The 22,469-nt window shown below is 25.8% G+C and overlaps 1 protein-coding gene across 2 annotated transcripts in view; it reads right to left on the bottom strand.

The window, feature by feature from the left end:
• Window positions 1-6,397: 6,397 nt before the first annotated feature.
• The window catches only part of LOC132934778 (lysosome-associated membrane glycoprotein 5), a 39,331-nt gene continuing 23,259 nt past the window's right edge, over window positions 6,398-22,469 (bottom strand). Inside the window, exons 7-8 of one of the 2 annotated variants that reach the window (XM_061001120.1) lie at window positions 20,284-20,481; window positions 6,398-10,573 (exon numbers count right to left, since the gene is read on the bottom strand). In XM_061001120.1, the coding sequence (XP_060857103.1) occupies window positions 10,413-10,573; window positions 20,284-20,481 (359 nt within the window). In that variant the 3' untranslated portion in view covers window positions 6,398-10,412. The remainder of the gene's footprint in view (window positions 10,574-20,283; window positions 20,482-22,469) is intronic. The other variant, XM_061001121.1, reaches the window with a different exon arrangement.

Genomic DNA, 22,469 nt, shown 5'->3' with positions numbered 1-22,469 from the left:
ACACGAGCGTAATATAGAATATGTGATATCACGACGAAACAGTCATTTGGTCGATGGGTACCTAGGTACTACTTTATATGTGTATTTGAAGAACATGATTTTTTTTAAACAATATAATATGATAGTTATAAAATATGCAATATTTTTGAAAAATACCGTTTTATTTTTTATTGCTATCTTTTCTTAAATGTTTTACTTTTTTAAATGATGAAATTGATTTTTAATGATTTCTATTCCTAACTGTTTTTTATAAAACTGACAACCTTAGTCTTAACTCTTTAATAGTATATCAAAATCTCAACGTACTATGTTTAGTATCATTATGAATTATAATGTACACATTATATATAACATTACAATTTAAAACGTATAATATAATTAAAAAATGTCTGAAGTAGGCAGGTAAAGAAGGTTCATTGCTGAGATCGGTATTAGAGAATGGACCATTTGGAAGGCCGAAACTAAGATGGGATGATAAAGTAAAATAATATATAGAAAAAGTGAGGCTAGGAATGGATTGGAAGGAACGTTCACTGGATAGGGAAAACAGGAGTACAATGTTTTCGACCGAAGCCACGAGTAAACCATACGCAATAATATTAACTTCTATAAATAATTAAAAATTTCTGATTTCAGATGGCACTAAAACACACAGGAAGCTAAAATACAAAATACATACGAGCCTCACCAATTTAAAATCAATCTAATCTGCTGTCTTATAAAATTTGGAACACCCTGTATATTTTCAAATTAATTTAATATCAGTAATAATAGGTTGCATAGTAAATACTATCTTTGAGTGATTATTATACATGTTATAATTATTGTACTATAGTAGTTTCACAAATAATTGCAGATTGTAATATTACGTTAATCTTATCGTAAGTAAATATCAAAATATTTATTTTATTTCATTAGGTGAAATTATGTTCTAGAAAAATGTGTATTACCTTTTAAAAATCTAAGGAACTGAATATCCATTATCCTTACGTGCTCAAAAATTAAAGAAAATAATTTTCTTCCAATTTGCATGTTATATATAATTTATTTTGTAAGAGTTAACATAATATTTTGTCCGATCACTGTTGGTAACGGGTTTTTTTTTTATAGCAGTTGGTCACAAATTGCTGAGTACTTAATTAATACCCATAAAATAAAAAACTATGTAGGTGCCCGTTTCACATGCTGTTTCCATCTATAGTTTTGAAATTATATTATTTTATAGAAAGTAAAAAGTTGGTATTAAGTTTTTGATTACTTTACAATAGAATATTTCTTTCGCAGAACCACCTGAAATCTTAGAGTCTTAGACACAACTAGGTATACTAGAATATGATTGTAATTTAAAACATGATATATAAAATATAACTTGTACACATTTATCAGTTTATCACCAATTTGGAAATAAGAACAAAATGTAGCAGATTCTTGGTAAAAAAAAAAATACAAATCGAATGGGTAAACGTTAAAATGGGTAAAATGATTTTTCTGATGGGAATTTTTTTTTGCCTACTTTTTTTCCCTTTAATTTGTAAACTCACTGTATCTTACGGTATCTCAAATTGTATTTATTTCGTTTCTTCCTAAACTGGTCCGATGTTTTAAAATATTTATTTATGAATTAGGTATGTGCATTTGTTCATTGAGATACCTACTTATATTTATCTCGGATTTACATGGTCACCAATAGAATTCAGTGATTACTGTTAAATTGAAATATAATTTATGCATATTTAGGATACCCAGTATTGACACTTTACAATAGGTACCCACATAATATACTGTTATGAGAATTAAAAAAAAGTAATTAAACATATACTATAACTTGTATACTTATATTCTTAATTATTTTATTAATACATTATAAATGAGTACTAGTATAACTATTACTATAACGAGTACCTATAACTCGTATTTATTTAATATGATCATTACTCATTAGGTACATACAATTTGTTACCTAGTTATGTTCAATTTTAACAACAAATGTTATGATTGAACAATTCCTAAATTATAGGTTTTGATTTATAAATTCCAATTAGTAGAATTAATTATACTTATACATACACATACACATAGGTACATAATGTATATAATAATGAACGCAAAACCAATAAAACAATATTATAAGACGGTATTGAGCAACATATTGATTAATAAGACATCGAACTTAGGAACCTATATCTCAGACATAAAAATAATAGATCATTTGATTATTTCAATCATTTATACAATATTCTTAAACCCAGATTTAAATTGTACTTACAACGTATATGAATAAATTACAATATTGTTGTTTTTACTTATTGCAGGATATAAGTGTGTATCTTGAGTATTTATATCTACATATTTGTGTAAACAAAATAGATTATAAATAGTTTTTCTTAGCTTCAATACATATTTTAAATTTCATTTAAAATACATATAGATATGTTTAAAAATAAGTACAACTTACAAACACATTAAAATAGTAAAATTGCAGTAAGGCTATTATTTAATAACCAGATTAGTAGGTATTTAATAATAATATATATTTTATAAATAGTACCTATATTATATCTCAAATGTAAATCCTGGGAACGCCCTTTTTTAAACAATAATTGTTGTATTGTTAATAAATAAAGATTTTTGTACACCATATTGTTTATTTAACTTGGGTAGATCTGTAACCGGTTAGTTCAAAGTCTTTGAGAATTAAATATTTAATAGTGAAGTAGTCCTATCAACTTTTGAGAACCAAATTGAAAACTATTAATTCATGGTCTTTTGGATTTCAAATAGGTAGTAGACAAAGGCCCAGGGCTTGCAAACGTTATAATAACGTTATAATAATGCAATTTTTGCCTTTGGTACTGTCGTCTGATAATATACTGACATAACATATCCTATGTGTGCACAACCATTTAACTTGTCCATCTTTTTGTTGTCTTGTTAAATGATATTTGATTGTACCAACTAATGCCAAGTCTTTTCTGCGTTCCGACGTAATTATTTATATTGTTTCAGTTTCCATTTTAAATTACACAATTATACTACACTTTATACTACACTTTTATACTACACTCAGAACGCTCGTCGGTCAACTAATAAAATCTACAGTGGTTATAAGTAGTGTGAACTTTTATTTCACAAATCACGATTATCAATTGATATTTCCAGTTTCGTCTATATGTGACTTCCGACCAACGTGACATAGTTGCACGGAAATAACGTACGCAATCGTGTTATGAAAAATGTTGAAAAGGTACCGCTGCTAAGCAGTGTACGCAATCGTATTCTACCCGGTTAAAGCTATGTACCACGGTACTACTGGCGAGATTAGCAAGTAGAGTAGTTCCAAAAAAATAATTCGTTGGGCTCAAAACCAAAAGGTGCTAAATTGATTTTTCTAAAAATCCACTTTTTGATACACACAGGTTTAAAGACCAATGCTCTATAATCCAAGCTCACATCCGACCATGTATAGGTCCATTATTTTAAGAGTTATCCAGAACCAAAAGGTGCTAAATCGATCAAATTTACACATTTTAGTTAGTTGATAGCAATCTAAATAGCACCTTTTGGTTCTTAACATAAATGTTAAAACTAAAAGGTTCTATATGCATGATAAAATAAATGTGTAATAGCCAAAAAGTACTATCTCATATTCATTTTATCAACCATACAATATTATTAATTGTTGTACATTTCTCAACAAAACACAGATTTCTATAAAAAAAAATGTAAATTATACAATAGCTAGTCGTGGACGTACTCAGGACAAATTTTAGGGATGGGTGGGGGGTTATGAAAATTAATAACCATATAATTTTAATGTTAAATTATTTATAAGATTACATAATCTGAAAAAACTTTGAGGTGGGTGGTAGTTGAACCATTTACCCTTAATCCCCCCCCCTGTATCTGTCACAATATCTGTCACTGATATACCGTAATACTCATCTTTAAATAGATTATTACTTGTCGTAACGTACTGTTTACGTTTCTTATATAACATTTCGCATAAAAATTCAAAACTAATATGATTTTGTTATAAACACTTATATTCTGTAACGTTAAAAAATTTTGGGTCTCTTATAGGACAACTAAATTTCCTCAAACCATGTAGTTATTATTATTAAAAGCGAACGCGCGATTATAATTATTATTAACGACAGTAACAATATTATGTAATATCTCCCCCCGACCCCCTCACGCGGCAGTGTTCGCATACTCTACCAGCGGCCGCCGGCGGCTGTTGCTGTCAGCGTCGTCGCCGTCAAAAGCCAGTATTGCATGCAGTGCATTCTGTCCTCCCGAAATTATTATTGTCATTATAAAATCATACGACGACGGCACTGACCAACTCCACTATCAACCAGTCGCTGCTGCCGCTGGGAGCTTCAACGTTCACACGCCAAGTCACACAAATTCACTTTTTATCTGACCGCTGAATTTTACACATATTTGCGAACCGTCAAGTCTCCGAGACTCCAACACACAAGAACCTCGTAGTGAACCAACGCACAGTGTTCAACACATTTCCTGTTGAATTTCATTATTTTGTGTTACGACCGGTCAAATCTCACAGAATTAGAAAGTGGGTGGGCCAACTTCACAAATTCAAAAGTTTATAGCAGCCGCCTGATAGACTTCCAAATTTCAAAAAAAGGCTTTCAAATACTTGGTAATCATTAGCTTTCGTTTGATACTGATGTCGAAATTCTCGGTCAAATTGGGTGGGCTACGTGAAGTTGGCACATCTTTACATATTTTGGAATCATGGTGAAAGTTTTGACTAGCAAATTCTAAAAATAGACTTGCAAATACTTGCAAATAACTTGCAAAATAATGACATAGATTTAAAAGAAATTGAAGTACTTAGGTGGGCCAACTTCACAAACTTGGCAATCAGTGAGATAAGCAAAGTATTGTGACTATGGAACCACATGGTTCATGAATGTTGTGAGGATATTTCAGCATGATCGGTACTCGAATAACGAGTATACGTTTTACGAGTCAATATATCGAAATAGGAATAATGCATGGTTGAAGCATTGAAAGATTTAATACAGGAGTACAATCACTTTTCTTCACCTTATCGTTCTATATTAAAGGTATCAAGTTTCACGACAAAGGTTCAAGTGTTGTTCAATATCCCTACTAAAAGGTCATCTGGTTTAGCTCTTAATTATAATCTGAGATGTGTTCCAACTACCCGGCAAGATGTAATTCTATACTATTTTTCAGTTCCTCAAGCATACTCAACCACAGCATGGAAAAAATATTTCGGTAGATCAAGGTGACTAATGAATACTGGAATCTTCAAATAATTCTTTGTTGATTCAGTTCTACAGAATTGCTCCGCTTATATTAGCATGTAATGACTCTCCGTCTTATTTTTAGCCACATAATATATGATGGAACTTGAGAAGAGTGTTGAGCGGGAATACATGGGAGCTTCAAAAAGTTCAAAAGCTCCGAAGACTTTTAAATGGACAGCTTTATGCCAGGAACTGACGCAGAATACAAATGTTATCATAGGATTAGATTTAGCTAAGTAAGAAAATGGTTTTTCAATTCTGAATTCGTTTTACGAAACAAGTCTAAATGTGTTGGCTTTCTTTTGTTCGTATTATACGTATGAGATGATGATACAGTGAAGTCATTCGGCTTACAGTATGGATCAGTAAAGGGCCATTTGCAATTCGACCAAGAGCCATGGAGGATGCACTGGGAAAAAGGGCTATATCTACTGTCAAACCTATCACTGGTTACTAATTATAGCGAACGGAAAAATATTTCTACAATATTAGTCATAAATGACGATGATTAGACACACGTCTGTTAGCAGACATTCAATAAATATGGAATCAGTTTTACTAGGAGCTCAAACGATTGAAAGAATTAATTATTTAAAGATAGGCCATACCTACGATTACCTAGTCTTAGTTATAAGATATTAAATATGTTCCTAATAATTTATTCTTGCAATAATTAAAGAATATTTAAAATACATACAGAACAACCTCAATTGAATATTTGAAACGGGGCCAAGGTCGCGATGGATAACTTCTGAATTAGACGGGTAAAAGAAAATGTATACAAATGCATATTCACAAATATTAAGTTTAAGGTACACCATGAACCTATTTACATAGTTCTGCGGTGCTTATATACCTATAAATGCATAACAGTAATAATATGTAGGTACTTTAATATTATAATAACAAATTATTATATTATAATTGACTGCGATGTTTTTGTCAAAAATTAGTTCAAAATAATATACAGTATTTCAATTTTCTATTAGAAAAACAAATTGCCAATGGTAATAGGATAAATGTACAAAATATTCAAAGAAATAAAGGTCAATACTCATAATCGTTTTTCGTGCGCAATGAATTACAATAAATTTTACACAATACCCATCATGGCAACATTTTAAATGACGCTTATTATCAAAACTTGTAATACAACAGAGCGAATTCCCTGGTTGTTTTTTTTTTTTAAATGTTAGAATTATCCAGTATATTTATTTTTGATACATTGAACTTTTATTCTCATTCGGGGATTGGGACACTTTGGATGTGACATTTCAATTAGCATCTAAATTAAATACTAGTTGTGTGTGTACACTTTTATAAAGATAATTATAATTTCAAACTTCTATGGCTTAAATATTTATTTATCATAAAATTTTAAAAGTTTACAATGATAAAAACACATTTTAATAATGTGCAATTTATTATTGCAGTTATAATTTGTGTAAACAATAGTAATAGTATTAAAAGTAAAAATAATAATTTAGAATTATAATAATAAAAATAAAATAATAATTTATAATAAATATATAATAGGTTATACTAATACTACAACTGCTAATAATAACAATAATAATAATAATCATTGTAATAGTATTATTAATAATAATAATTATAATTTATTCTAGTTATTCATAACTATATTATGGCTTAGCTAAATAAATAGACTACACACAAACAGTATAACTATTTAACTACTATGATAACAATATTTATAAACTAATAGGTAATATAATAAATATGATCGTAATAAATATTATACGGTATTCATCGTCGTAAATATGAGAGAAAAAGACACTCGAATATAATAAATCACATTATAAAAAAAAAAAAAAAACGTAAAACATTAAAATGCTTAAAATTTGTGTTGGAAGACGAGGACGTCGATATGCATTTCGTTGACAATATAAAACCATTATTGTATTGATTTTTATTTATTTTATTGTAAGTAAATATTTATGTAAACGGTGGTCAGACCGAAACACTTATGTCTTATATGTATTATATGTATTCTCTAAATAATCAAAAATAGTATTAATTACAATTATTGTGTGCTTGTGGCACAGTCTAATTTAGGAATAATGTTACAATAAAGATAATCATAATATATAATATTATATTGAAACGATAAGCGCATTGAATCATAACAAATGAAAAGTTCACGCAATTTTATTGATTCAATTAAAACGTGTTAGCAAAAATGTAATAATTACGATATATTATTATATCAATACTATAATATTATTCATTAAAAAAAAAAATAGAATAATTAAAATTAAAGCAAAAAAAACAATATTTTACAATTAAATCATTTGTAGGTAAGTAAATAAATAATTTCTGAATTTGTTACTTTTTAATACTTCGTTATGAGTTATACTTGAATTTATTCTATTCTAACCTACTGCATCAAAACAAGATTTGGTATTTATATATTTTGAATAGATTTATCACATATTATTGATAAATATGATATGATACTAATTTTTTCAAATAGTTACTATGTTTAAATGTATTACTTATTGAATACGAACCAACTCAAAATATTATAACATTATTATGAAGTGGATATATATAAATTTAAAATGTGTGATCTTTAAGTTATAACTTTATAAGATAATAATATGTAAAAATATCAGAAATTAGTTAGAACGCATTTAACGGACATTTGTATTTACCTAATTTATTATATTAATTTAAAAGGGATATATCATTAATACACGCCTTTCTATAGTTTTAAATAATTTAATGATATAAATTTGTTTATTTGAAAATCATCGAAAAATATTAATTATGAACTTTCTGTTCCTAAAAAAATGTATGCTGTGTTGAGTGAAATATTAGTGTATGATTAGGTGGGTATTCTATAACTTTGGAGAAAGTAATTTTTATTTTTAATATTATGGTATTAACAAATAGTTTAACTATCGGATTCATAATATTATGTTACTTAGGTACCTACTTATTTGATTGGAAATATGGTCGTTTTCTCGTATTATTGAATTTACTTATCGTGTTACCCATTAGAAAAAGTACAATACAAATAAAAATATTTAAGTTATAATAGGTACCTATACATAAAGTGATGTATATGCATGTTATCAATTAATAATGAGAAGAATGAAACGATGATATGCAGTAAAATATGTAACATGTGGGTATAAAAACGGATAAGAAATTTCTAGTAACGTAGTCCTTACATTGAACTAATAATATACTAATGATGGTCCTTATAACAAACGCAAATCTTGTGTTGTTTTTTTTTTTCAAAAGAATCAAGAGTTAGGTATAATTTTTTATTTCCTTATAGCCCATTAGTGCTCACCAGATGACTACGGATTTCCTAAGTCCACTATGATCTATAAAATGTATATAGTTAGAACACGTTAGTAATGGGCATTATCCTTAAGACTGTACACACTTACAATACTAAATAATACAATTAATGATAATTATCTCAAATAGTTGAACTAAAATATTGCATTTCCAATATATTTTTCAATAAAATTACAGTATTTAAAGATAATTTGAAATTTGGAAATTTCCATCTAATATTCAATAGATCCTTGATAATAATCGAATTATATAAATCAGTTTATCTTTTTCATACCAACGACTTAATGTTAAATAATAAAAGACAATACATTTTAACTTTCAAATAAGCCAAAATTAAGGTATAATTTAGTAGAAAGGGCGATAAATCTAATATGAAATTATGTTTGTTATATAAAATCAAAACATTAAATTGAATTACTAAAATATAAAGAGCTTCATTAATGTTGCTTACAACAATAAAATCTGCCATCCTAAAATTAAATTTATATAAATTTACTATATTAATTTTGAAACCACCTATTATAATTAATATTGTAATGAACAGTCAGATAAGGGTAAAGTAACATGGGTGTTATATTACAAGTAAATTGTTTTACTGTAGTACTATGTTAAGTTTAAGATATTTGACAAAATCAATCCAATTACCCGATGAAATACAAATCATTGAAATCAAAGCATATTATATAGGTAATTGACATTCCGAATAACAATAGTTTCTGTTGCAACTTATACACTAAGTCGTTAAACAAGTAAACCAATTTTAAAATGAATTTGATGAATTAAATCAAACCTAGCTCATATTTATAATAATAAAAAATTGCGTATTAATTTACATTTTACACTATCAGTAATTATTTATATAACACATATAGTTTAACGTATGTATACGTCACCAACTGTAAGCAGACATATTATTGAAATTAATACAATATTATATTATATAAATAAAAAAATACTTATAATAACAATTTAATGTATGTTTTTAAGTTAAATAGTAAAAAATTAACTCAGTAATGATATTATATTAGAAAACAAATATTTAATAATAATAATGAGATATTTTTTATGTGTCTAAATATGAAATAATTATAGTGTGTTGCTAATTTATTTAATGTTGATTAAGATTAAAAATATTGTATGTAAACACAATGGTAGAAATATATTTTTTTAATAAATAAGAATGAATACTTCAGTAATAAAACTACCTAGGTTTAAAATTTGTTTGTTTTATATTATGTATAGAATATAAATTAATGTTGAAATTTAAAATAAATATGAACTCAGATATCGAGTTATCTATGCTCGGTTTTAACTTTTGTTGTGATGTAAGAACACAACTAATAAAATAAAACAAATACAGATTAAAAACATCTAAATCAGATAATTGGTTATGAGAACCGATAAAATGAAAAAATAATGATATTAATAAATTTATGTAAAATAAGTCAATTTTGTAATACCAATGCATAGTTATCAAATTGATACCTATAATTTACACATTAAATAAATATGTAAGTCAGATATTCTTTTAAAAATCAGGCGAATCAGAAATTCTACAAAAAAAAAATATACACACAACGTGTCATTGCAGTATCAAATAGTTAGTAATAGCCTAATAATTATATTATATAAACTATAGTATAAAATAAAAACGTCGTCTATGCGATTATTGCTGTGTTGATCAAAACAATTAAAAAACGATATAATTTTTAATTTATAATTAAAACAAATCCCCAGTTTGGTTAGCACATCTACATTTCCCATGCTTAGAATCATTTATTCCATCGTATCGTACTGGACTTTCTTGATTTTGAAGTGTCTGAAAACCGCATACCCACCAACTGTAAGTACAGCGACGGCTGCTAGAGTGATGCCAAATATGAATGGTACGGTTTCGTTTCGCATGGCGCCGGCTCCAATCGACGAACACTGGTAAGCTGTAACATCGAATCATAGACAAGATAAGTGTTGTGTCGAGATATGGTTGTGTTAAATTTGGGTATAATACACTTCGTAAGTACATTAAATAAGTTAGTACAATTTAACACTATGGTTAAGACTAAATTTGCGCGCAGTTAAAAATGTTCCATTTGAAACCAGGAAATCGTTTATGCACAACATATTACAAAAGTAACCACTCGTTTTCTCGATAATATATATATATGCATTTATGCGTAGGTGCATATTATATAATATTATGTATATTATATACATGTACACAATATTTATGACGATATCAAAGATTATATAAATGTTGATAAATCATTGAGCTTATAATTATTTACATATTGGGTATAGATATTTTGTTATTGTCGTATTGTAACTGCATCAAAATTGTTGAATTTTAGATTGTATAGTTCACCTGCACAAACATATAATAAATAGAACATGCATCAACGCAAATTAAAAACATTTTAAATGCTTAACCAACATATCCCGACGTTTAGTTAAAAGAAAGGCCTGACAAGAAATCCATACACAACCAAGTTCAAAAACTCATCATTAAAGAATTTCATGTCTACTTTGAAAAATCAAACTCATGATTAATTTAAAAATATTTTTTCATAATAATGTACAGAGTTTGTTTTACACAATTTAGTTCAATCCTTGTATCGTCGCATACAAAGTAGGCATACATATCCAGGTAGTATACTACAGTCTACAGTACTAGGTAGTAGGTACCTGCTTGTAAAATTTAAAGTTAATTTAAAAATTGTATAATACATTTTGTCTTTATTAAAAAAAAGAGAGAGATTTGACGTGCGTGAAGTTGACCCCTCGAAATTGCCTGATTTCCAATGCCAATATTTTGTAACTTATTTGTAACTATTTGATACGCACTTTTCAAAATGTATAACTCCTTACTTTGGGCACTATAAAAAATTGTCTGTTTGGGGCCAGCCCTTCGGCTTTTTCCTATTGATTCCGGATCAACGCCATTATTTTGTAACTCATTTGTAACAGACTTTTCAGAATTCGTAACTCCTTACTTCGGGCCAAGTTTTGTTGGCACCCAAAGTAAAGAGTTACAAATAGTTACAAATAAGTTACAAAATATCGGCATTGATCCTGAGTCGATCAGTTAATGTCGGGGCGCCAACTTTACGCACATAAAGATTTGAAATTAATTGCGAAACATTGAAATAATTCTTGGATTTTTAACCTTAATACCATTAATTGACTTTATTTCTAGTTAATTAGTTTCATAATTTATTCAAACTTATATTATTTAATTTAAAATTCAAATTATATGCTATTTATGTATAAAATATCAAATTATTTAATAATGCATGCCTTATTTACTTAAATATGACTTATACTTATTTTATTTTTATTTTATTATTTATTAGAAGCTATATCTCCCATATCTAAGGCCATTGTACGTAACATATTGGTTTTTGATCAAACTATGTACTAAGAGTAATTAAAAAATGAAAATATATATAAAGTTACTAAATTAAGGAAATATATCATTGTGTTATATTTCACCAGTGAGATTTGTTCCCGATAAGAATTTTCTTAGTTTGGAAAGTAGCTTGATTCTTGATTTAATGCTCAGGTAAGGTGCTTGGAGGTTTTAATTTTGCTCATCTCTTTCTTGTACCTTCTACATTTAGTTAATATGTATCTATGTAACTGTGAGAAAGAAACACATCAAAATAAGCATATTCATATTATGACAGGATCTTCTCTTCTCAATAAATGTTAATTTGTGTGGCACGTATGGTCCTATTCTGAAGTGTTAAATGAAGGTCATAAGGTTTTCATGGTGTGTTATCAGGAAAAAGCCAAGTATAGTAGGTTCTTTTAAATCCAATAAATTTGTTTAGGAGTTTGAACCATTTTTTTCCAACTGGTACATATGTGTTCTTTTCAATAACTTTCTCTGAATGGACTAGTTTGGGGGCCTTGACAGTTTATAAATTATTACTATTAATGAATATGTAATTTAAACTCAGCGTATATAGGTGACCAAGTCTCCTTGTGGGGTTTTATTTATTATTATTGTTATTATTAGTATAAGTTGATTATTGATTATATTGTCAATATGCCAAAATAGTTTAAATGTATTTTATTTAATATACAGTGGAACCTCGATAATTCAAACGTCTATAAGTCGAATTTCCGATAGCTCGAAGGAATGATGTTTTCTAAGCCCCTGAATTTCAATATTATGCTTCTAAGTACACAGATGTTTTTCTATAACACGAATTTTCGATAACTAGAATTTTTTTTTGTCCCCGACCGATTTGAGTTATCATGGTTTCACTGTATTTGTTTTTCTTTTCGGATGTAGGTTTTGTGTTTATCCGAGCTTTCTTCCTCTACCACAATAATATAAGTACAAATCGTTTTCAAATTTCAAGTTCATTTTTTTATAATTATCTTACTCCCTTTTAATAGCATAAAGAACATAATATATATATACCATTCAAAATGGAAATACATATGTAGTTGGCAATATTGTTCATTGAATCAATAATTCAAAAACCGAATAATGGTATTGTAAGTTTGTTTACGATGTTAATATGCAGTGAATTATATCTAGGTACTTTAAAAAATGTCAACGCATTCATTATAAATAAGTACCTAGGTGTTCGAATATTGATCACGTCTTATTTCGCAATTATTTTGTTAATACCCGTGGCGTCGAAGAGAATTAAAAACAGTTGTTTTTAATTCACGTTCCTTTATATTATTATTAATATACATAAATACACAATACATAAAGCTTTCAATTTCTGAAAAATAAATCTCTCTAGTAGTTATATTACTACTAAAATCAAGGTATTATAATTATACTATAAATAACCTTTCATAAACCCACGCTTGGAAACTTATAATATAATAATATAATTATATTGTACACAAATTAAAAATATTTTTCCAATGATAATAATGCTTTAAATATTTATGTAATTAGAATTTTTTTTTTACAAACATTTAAAAATAGAAAATTAATTAACGACGATAATATTATTCATTCCTTTTTAATATTTTTACTTATATTCTTGAAATTGAACCTTTTACCAAATTAAAATTGACTTTATGTAAAATATGATAATATTTGTTTACAAAACGCTTATTTTATACATCAATCGAATAGTCCACAAAACGTATATGGGTATATTGTAACTACAATTTAACATTAATTTATGAATAACTGATACATTAATTAACACGTCATAATAAAATATGACATTGTATAGGTGAATAAAAAATAAAAACATCTTTTTATTATTTAAACGTTGGTCCAATAAACATTTTAGATTATGAGTGGAACGATGAATGTATTGATTTCACAATGATGTGTGTTTTTTTTTTAATTTTTAATTTTTTAAAATTTTTTTTTTGTGTTTGCCATCACCTTTTAGGACAGTTAAAGTACTTGGATTTTCTTCAATAGTAACTTTTCTGATAGGAAAGTGAATCTAGTTGGTACTTTGGGTGGTCAAAAGTAAAAATTACACACTCATTTTCAAAAGCGTCGTGAAAAACAAAGAAAAATTAAGGAAAAACGGGAATTTTTAAGCAAAGTCTGTTTTTGAAAAAATAAATTTTGGTTTTTGAAATACTCTAAAAGAAATGAACGTATATACATGAAATTTTCACTGGTTGTTTATATTTGCAGTTTCTATACACGATAAATTTTGAAAATATTTTGATTTGTTTTGAACTGTTTAGAAACATTCTCAGTTTCCAATTTTATTACTATTTGTTTCTATGGATGTCAATAAAACTTTATTTGTTGGTTAAAAAAGCTTGAAAATTTAATACAAGGCTCCTACTATATTGTTACAATGATATTTGATAAATATTAAAAATCCTTAGTCACAGTTTTTATTTATAAGCATTCAAAGTTCAAATCTTGACAAAATACGGAAAAATTTATTATTCGCATTTTTAGCAATTTATTTTGAGTTGGGAATTATTCATAAAATTTTGTTTTGAATCTAAGATTTTAAAATTTAATACAAGATTATCCATAAGTTGATCTACCTTTATCAAAAAAAAAAATGTGTACAAGAAAGTCAAATTAAATTTTTATGAGCGTTTGAAATTAATATTTTTACAAAATTTGATATTCACTTGATTTTTCATGTAACGATTTTCTTATTTTCTTGTAATTAAAAAACGTATGACTTTAGATACTTGAAAATTTCACTGAATGTTTATATTAGCATTTTCTATACATGATACAATTAAGAAAATAATTTGACTCTTTTTGAGCTGTTTACGGACATTGTAAGTTTTCAATTTTTTTAGTTTTTTTTTTTCTATAAATATCAATAAAATTTTATTTGTTGGTTAAAAAAACGTGAAAATTTAAGACAAGGCTTCTGGTATATCGTTACTATAGCAGTTGAAAAATATTAAAAATACATTGGCACAAATTTTTTTTTTAAGCCTTTAAACTTCAAATTTTGACAAAATTTATCAAATTTATAATTTAATAATTATTTTGTAGTTAATAATTTATAAAATGTTCAACTTTTATAGCTAAGGATTGAAAATTGAAAACAAGACTCCACGTAAATAGGTTATATATAAATTACATTATTCACAATAATATCATCAAATATAACTGGTAATATCATAGGCTGACTGACCGTTTTCGCTCAGAATCGTTTTGCTTATACAATGATATTATATCATTGAATTCAAATTTAACACCATCCATTACAGTGATCCACTTGTAACCTACTGTACAGCAGAGCGACACCAAATTACCCGCTTTTTAAATTTTAGATCGTCACTATTCGTAGTGCATGTAAAATACATTTAATCCAATAATTTTTTATACGTTTTATTGTACGTATTGAATTTAAAGGATAGAACCCCATTAATTTTTAAGAGAGCGACATCCACTTTTTTTTATTTGTGGATATAGCTCCATAAAATATTATCTATTAAAGTAGGTATCCAACTAAATTTGTTTATAAATAATTAGTCAAATGTCTACACATTAACCCAACAATTGTTGATATTTATGTCAAACGTATAAGACATTTGTACCTAATCATTAAATTACACCGAGCAATCTATTGTAATAAAAAAATTTAAATATAATGAACAAAAATATTATTCGTTTTCTCCAATAATATAAATTATGTTCTAAAAAGTATTAATATCCTTTATATTTGATTTTTTTTTTTTTTTAATAGAAAATAGAATACATACATAGAATACGATAACGTATTATTTATAATTAAAAATTGCTTGATATAAATGTGTTTAATATAACTTTACTATCTAAGACTGTATATCACTTTAATGCTTAAATAACGCATTTATGGGATTCATGTTAGTAAAAACAATTTTGATTCAAACTTTAATGATCCGGCAAATCGAAAAAGAAAAATAATCCCATAAAAGTAGAGCATGCAGTGATCTCAACTTTGGATAATGGGTTACGTAAAATTACCTATACTATTGTAGTATATACTTTGTATAAAAATGGATGCGTGCATATTTGAAAATTATACCTAATGTTTTGAAAATATTTTACTGCCTACCTATTATAAACCCGGAAAACAAATATTTGAATTTAAGAAAGATTTTTCTTTTGAAATTGCTTATAAGAATTATAAATATCGCTTTGAATTTTTAAAATCTTATATTAAGGCTAGGTAGTTTTATTGACAAGCTTTACTTTTAATAATATAATAAACCATCATGTATGGTTAAATAATAATATAAAATGTTTGGATTCAAATAATTATAGGATAAAGAGAAACAATTGAATACATTTCCATACAGAAAGAATTCGATTTGTATAAGCAGTTTTATAGATGAACGATTTCCATCATATTTAAGATTAAAATTATCACGTGATTGATTTAAGAAAAAAATAATTTCATAAATATTTATTAATATTGGTAATAATATACCAGTAAAGTATGTTTAAATTATTCCATGTATGTCTACTATGTTATACGGATGATAAATTGTGTGCGAAAAAATCAAAATTAGTGTCTGTCATGCGTAAGACGTGTTGATGCATCATATAATGATATTATATTATATTATATAATATGTGGGAAGTACCTATCGTCAGATATTTAGTTAACTGTATGATATTAAGGTTGTGGTCTATTGGTCCAGTATGATTTTATCGTTAAAACGTATTTTATTCTCGATAGGTCACACATATACACACATATACATTTATTTATATTCTACCTGATGTTAACAAGTTGACAATTAATACAAACTAATAGACGCGAAATAAAATCGGAAAAACCAAAGGAAAATTTATAATTTAATGCCACTGGGTGTTGAAAAAAAAGTGCCAGCCATTGGGAAAAAATAATTTATATAGAAAAACTAATTCGGATATTTAAGTATATTATTTTATATTTTCTGCTACCTATTAAAATATGTTGTTATGTACCTACTACTTACTCTAATTTTATTGTCTTATATATTATATAAATATAACATTATAACAACTAAATATTCTTAATATGAGTTTTCTTAAAATTATTAAAAATCTCTATAATCAAATACCTAAAGTCATGTTATGAATCACACTAACTGACAATAGGACATTTTCTAAACTAAATTAGTGGTATTCACATTTCAAGATAAATTACTATTGACATAAATTATTATTGAAGGATAAATTTGAAAAATGTATATTTTTAAAGATTGTATATTATATTTTCCTACCCAGAGAATTCTACAGTTATTTTGCACGGTTAAAGAAAATTATATATTAATAGTATATTGGTCAACTTTTATGATATACTTCAAAGATATACATATATTAAAAAAATAAAGCATATTTTAGTGAAATTATAATTTATATTATAAAATACAATAATACCTACTACAATAGAAACAATATTATTAGTTTAGATTTTTATTTTTATTAAATAAAAATAATTATAATTTTTAAAAGTTTGGTTCCAACCAATGCATTTGTTACAACTTACAATAATTACTATAAATTAATTATATGCATTTAAAAAGAGCCTAAAATCCTTAACATTTACTTAAAATTGACTTTAATATGTCATTATAGGATATCTTATATTTAATAACCTGACTATGAATGTGATTATAGGTTTAGATTTTAATATAATAATAATTTATAATTGTAATTTTATAATATATAATAATTTGTATCATTTAATAAAAGGTATTTATTGTATATAATACCCATGCAAAGGTGTTAATAAAAAATAGCAGATATTGCACTATTGCAGTCTGTAATAAATATTTGTATATTTTACATTAGTCAGTTAAATTTTTGTTTGATCAAAAAAATCATGTAATAAATACATCCAATAATTGAATTTTATAATTTTAAAACAAGTCTATCTACTTATAATTATTAGATTCTGAGTGAAACGATGAATGTATTGATTTTACAATGATGTGTGTTTTTTTTTTTATTTTTTTTTTTTTATTTTTTTATTTTTGTGTCTGTGTACACGATAAGTAGTCGAAATAATGCTTCGATTTTCGACTTCAGTATCTTGTTCGATGGGAAAGTGAATATCGTTGGTGCATTGGGGAGGTCAAAATTTTAATTTCCCAGTAGTTTTCAAAAGCGATGTGAAAAACAAAAGAAAAATTAAGGAAAAACGGGAATTTTTACGCAAAATCGATTTTTAACAAAATCGATTTTGGTTATTGGTGTAACTCTAAAATAAATGACCGTAGATGCATGCAATTTTCACTGGTTGTTTATATTAGCATTTTCTATACACCATAAAATTTTCCAAATATTTTGACTCTTTTTGAGCTGTTTACAGCCATTGTCAGTTTTCAATTTTTTTAGTTTTTTTTTCTATAAATATCAATAAAATTTTATCTATTGAGTAAAAAAGCTTGAAAATTTAATAGAAGGCTCCTAGTTTATTGTTTCAAAGGCAGATGAAAAAAATTAAAAATCCTTAGTCACAGTTTTTAATTATAAGCATTTAAAGTTCAAATTTTGACAAAATACGGAAAAATCACGAAAAATAGCAAATTATTTTGATGAGAATTCATAAAAATTTTTCTTTTTAAATCTAAGATTTGAAAATGTAATATAAGATTACTCATAAGTTTGTCTACCTTTATCAAAAAAAAAAATGTCTAGAAGAAACTTAAATTAAATTTTTATGAGCGTCTGAAATTTATATTTTTACAACATTTGATATTTACTCGATTTCTCATGTAACGATTTTTTTATTTTATTGTAATTAAAAAACGAATGACTGTAGATACTTGAAAATTTCACTGAATGTTTAAATTAGCATTTTCTATACACCATACAATTTTGAAAATATTTTGACTCTATTTGAGCTGTTTACGGACATTGTCAGTTTTCAATTTTTTTAGTTTTTTTTTCTATAAATATCAATAAATTTTTATTTGTTGGGTAAAAAAGCGTGAAAATTTAATATTAGACTCCTGATATATCGTTTTAATAGCAGTTGAAAAATATTAAAAATACATTTGCACAATTTTTTTTTATAAGCATTTAAAGTTCAAATTTTGACAACATTTATCAAATTTATAATTTATTAATTATTTTGTGGTTAAAAATTTATAAAATGTTTAACTTTTATGGCTAAGGATTGAAAATTTAAAACAAGGCTCCACGTTAATAGGTTATATATAAATTACTTTATTCACAATAATATCATCAAATATACTTGGTAATATCATAGGGTGACTGACCGTTTTCGCTCAGAATCGTTTTTCTTATACAATGATATTATATCATTGAATTCAAATTTAACACCATCCATTACAGTGACCCACTTGTAACCTACCGTACAGCAGAGCGACATCCACTTATCCACCTTTTTATATCGTTGGTTTTTAGCTTACAATAATAATATTGTAGTGTACTTATAAATAATTACTTATTCAGTATTGGGTATTTTTTTAATTGTTACCAATAAATTTTTTGGTATATAACACCAAAAAATATTATTTATTTTTATTGATTAGGTAAATACAACATAATAGTAGCGAAGACCACTAATTTTATCTTATATATACAATTTTTCACTATAATATCATAGTTATCGTAATATTAAATTAAAACCATAAATATTCTTCGAGACGTGTGATAGGTTTCCAGTGTTCTAGAATATTAATTAATAGTAACTATACCAACGATATCATATTCGAATTATCTACTCAAAGATGATCTTGATATTTCTACTAGTTTTCTTGAGGTCATGAGATAATAATAATACATTATAGCCATCCCCATAAAATTGGAATTCTATTATTGGAAAAACAAGTGATGAAATAATTTAATGGTAAAATATTTTAGCTTGCATAACTGTAAAGGTAGTGTTATTCAGGGAATTTAGAATGCTTGCAAGATGTAATCGTTTTAGAATTACTCAAATACTTACATAATTTAAAATATAAAAGAATTTTTGTTTAATCAAAATAATAACTAAATACAAAAGAAACTTGTTTGATGTATTTTACATTTAATTTATTGGTATCATTAGACGTGTTTTATTTCGATAGTAGTTTAGACAATACTATTATTTGGAAGTGTATAAAATGAGTCACGAATAACTTTTTAACAAAATATAGAATATTTATATTGTTTATATAGAATCAGTTGATTGTATTTAAATTTAATATACATTCCAATGAGAATTTTTCAAAAGTATATTCTTACCTGGTCCAAATTCATTGTTTTTAAATATGAACGGCTGTACAGTAAATGCTCTGAGCAATACGTAACCTTTCATCGTAGGTACGTTTTGATCACTCAATACCACACTAATTTCTTTTTGACACGAATATGACTGTCCTACTGGTGTCATAAACAGCAGTGTACCATAACTGGATACTGTTGACAAGCGTACAATTTTATCTGAAAATTAAAAATAAATAATAGTATAGACATTTTTATAAATCAATTAAGTATACAGTCTTAAGAAGAATTTTTTTTTTTAATACTTTTATAAATATAATATACTATTTATATATTTATTTATCCTTATACAATATCCTTACATAAAAATTAATAAGACGATGGATAATGAGTTCGACTAATTGAATATTCTCGATATTTGAATGAGTAATAAAAATCGTTTTTAAACAAATTTGTATAATATTATAAAGAATGTGACTTGATAAATCTAGATTTTATAGGTACTTTTATTTGTAAAAAACTAATAATTTAAATAATAAAATAGGAAACTATGTAGGTATATAATGTTATGACTCATTGAAATTCTATCAGCTAAATATTACAAAACAGACATTTTTGTGCTTAGTATGTGAATGTATTTACCTAATATAGTTTTTTTTCTGTATAAATAGTCGTGCAATCAGTATTTGTAACAACTTTTTATACATTAATGGTCATAATATTTGAAGCGAAAAAATACCTATCAGTGCAAATATCGATGTTTTTTTTTGACATGTAACTAAAGAAGTTTCATAGTTTATGATTTTGAATAATGTCTAATACGTTTGTATTATAAAAACTATGAACAAAATGCATAATTATTTTTTCAATTCAATAATTTCATTAACCAACAAAATAATAAACTATATACCTAATTGAAATAAAATATTCGTGAATACATTTTAAGGCACACTTTTCAATATTTTATTATGAGTTAACTATTTTGAGACCAAATATTATATCTTTATTGGATATCTTGTAGTTCACATAATTAGAATATTATTCTAGAGCTGATGCTTAAAAAAATATTAAATTTTTATTTATTACAAATATATTTTCTATATTGTATACTCGTAGATTCATTTTAATATATAGGTCAGTATAACTTAGTTTATTATGTAGTTTTAAATTTACTTTTACGGTGCTATTTTTAAATACTAAGGATACAATAATTTGCTTTCAAAAACAAATATTGTTCAAGTTTAAATATTTTTCATCAGTATAATTTTACTTTGGTACATATTTGTATTAATATAACACTTAATTTTCTCTTCTAAATCATAAAATAAGAAGGTACTTGTCTCAAAATAAGAGCCAACCATCAAATGTAACAAGTAAGTAAAAGTAGTATTTTCGAAATAATTGGATTCTAATTTTCAAGCAATTTGATAACAGTTATTAAAAGGTGTGTTGATATTAGTACATAGTATATATTATAATATACTATTTAAATGGATCGAAATAGAAAATAATGAAGTTTCAAATATTTTTTTTAGTTAAATTAAGTTACGTGTTTATTCATATACAATAATAAATTAATAAAATGGATGATTATGAGACTAAATTAATAACACCTACAGTTATTATTTTCTTAATTTTAAATATTTTTTTTTTAGCTTTATTGGATATAATTGTCCAAAATGCATTTTAGCAAGTTTGTAACCATATGATTATATTTTTATTTCAATAAATATTTGTTTTTGATTATGATATTTCAATAAATGTATAATTATTAATAACGAATTTACTCTTATTAAAATGCATTTTCAGTTTTATATTTATTTACAATGTTGAATGTATAGTAAACAATAATGTATTCAGAATATAATAGTTGTAAATATTGAAACAAAAAATATTCTACTTTATACATTTTTGTTTTGAATTCCTGGATCAAGTTGATTTTTAATGGAACAAACATAATCTGAGGAGGGGGAAATACTAATATAAAAAAAGGTTTGTTCATTGTTAGATGGATACTAAACATTGCCATTAAGTGCTAAGAGCAGCAAAGAAACTGTTGCGTACATTTTTGTAGTTTAGGGAACAATATAAAACTAAGAAATAAAGAATTACCTTGAAAATTAATCAACACGTTAAAAAGGATTTGGAAAGGCATTGTAAACTGACGTGAGCTCGAAAATTGCCAAAATTATACAACCCGCTATTCT

Source organism: Metopolophium dirhodum, chromosome 1, assembly GCF_019925205.1.
Source record: "Metopolophium dirhodum isolate CAU chromosome 1, ASM1992520v1, whole genome shotgun sequence".
Taxonomy (NCBI): domain Eukaryota; kingdom Metazoa; phylum Arthropoda; class Insecta; order Hemiptera; family Aphididae; genus Metopolophium; species Metopolophium dirhodum.
Note: the sequence above shows the minus strand (reverse complement) of the source record. Positions and strands in the feature narration are given on the sequence as shown.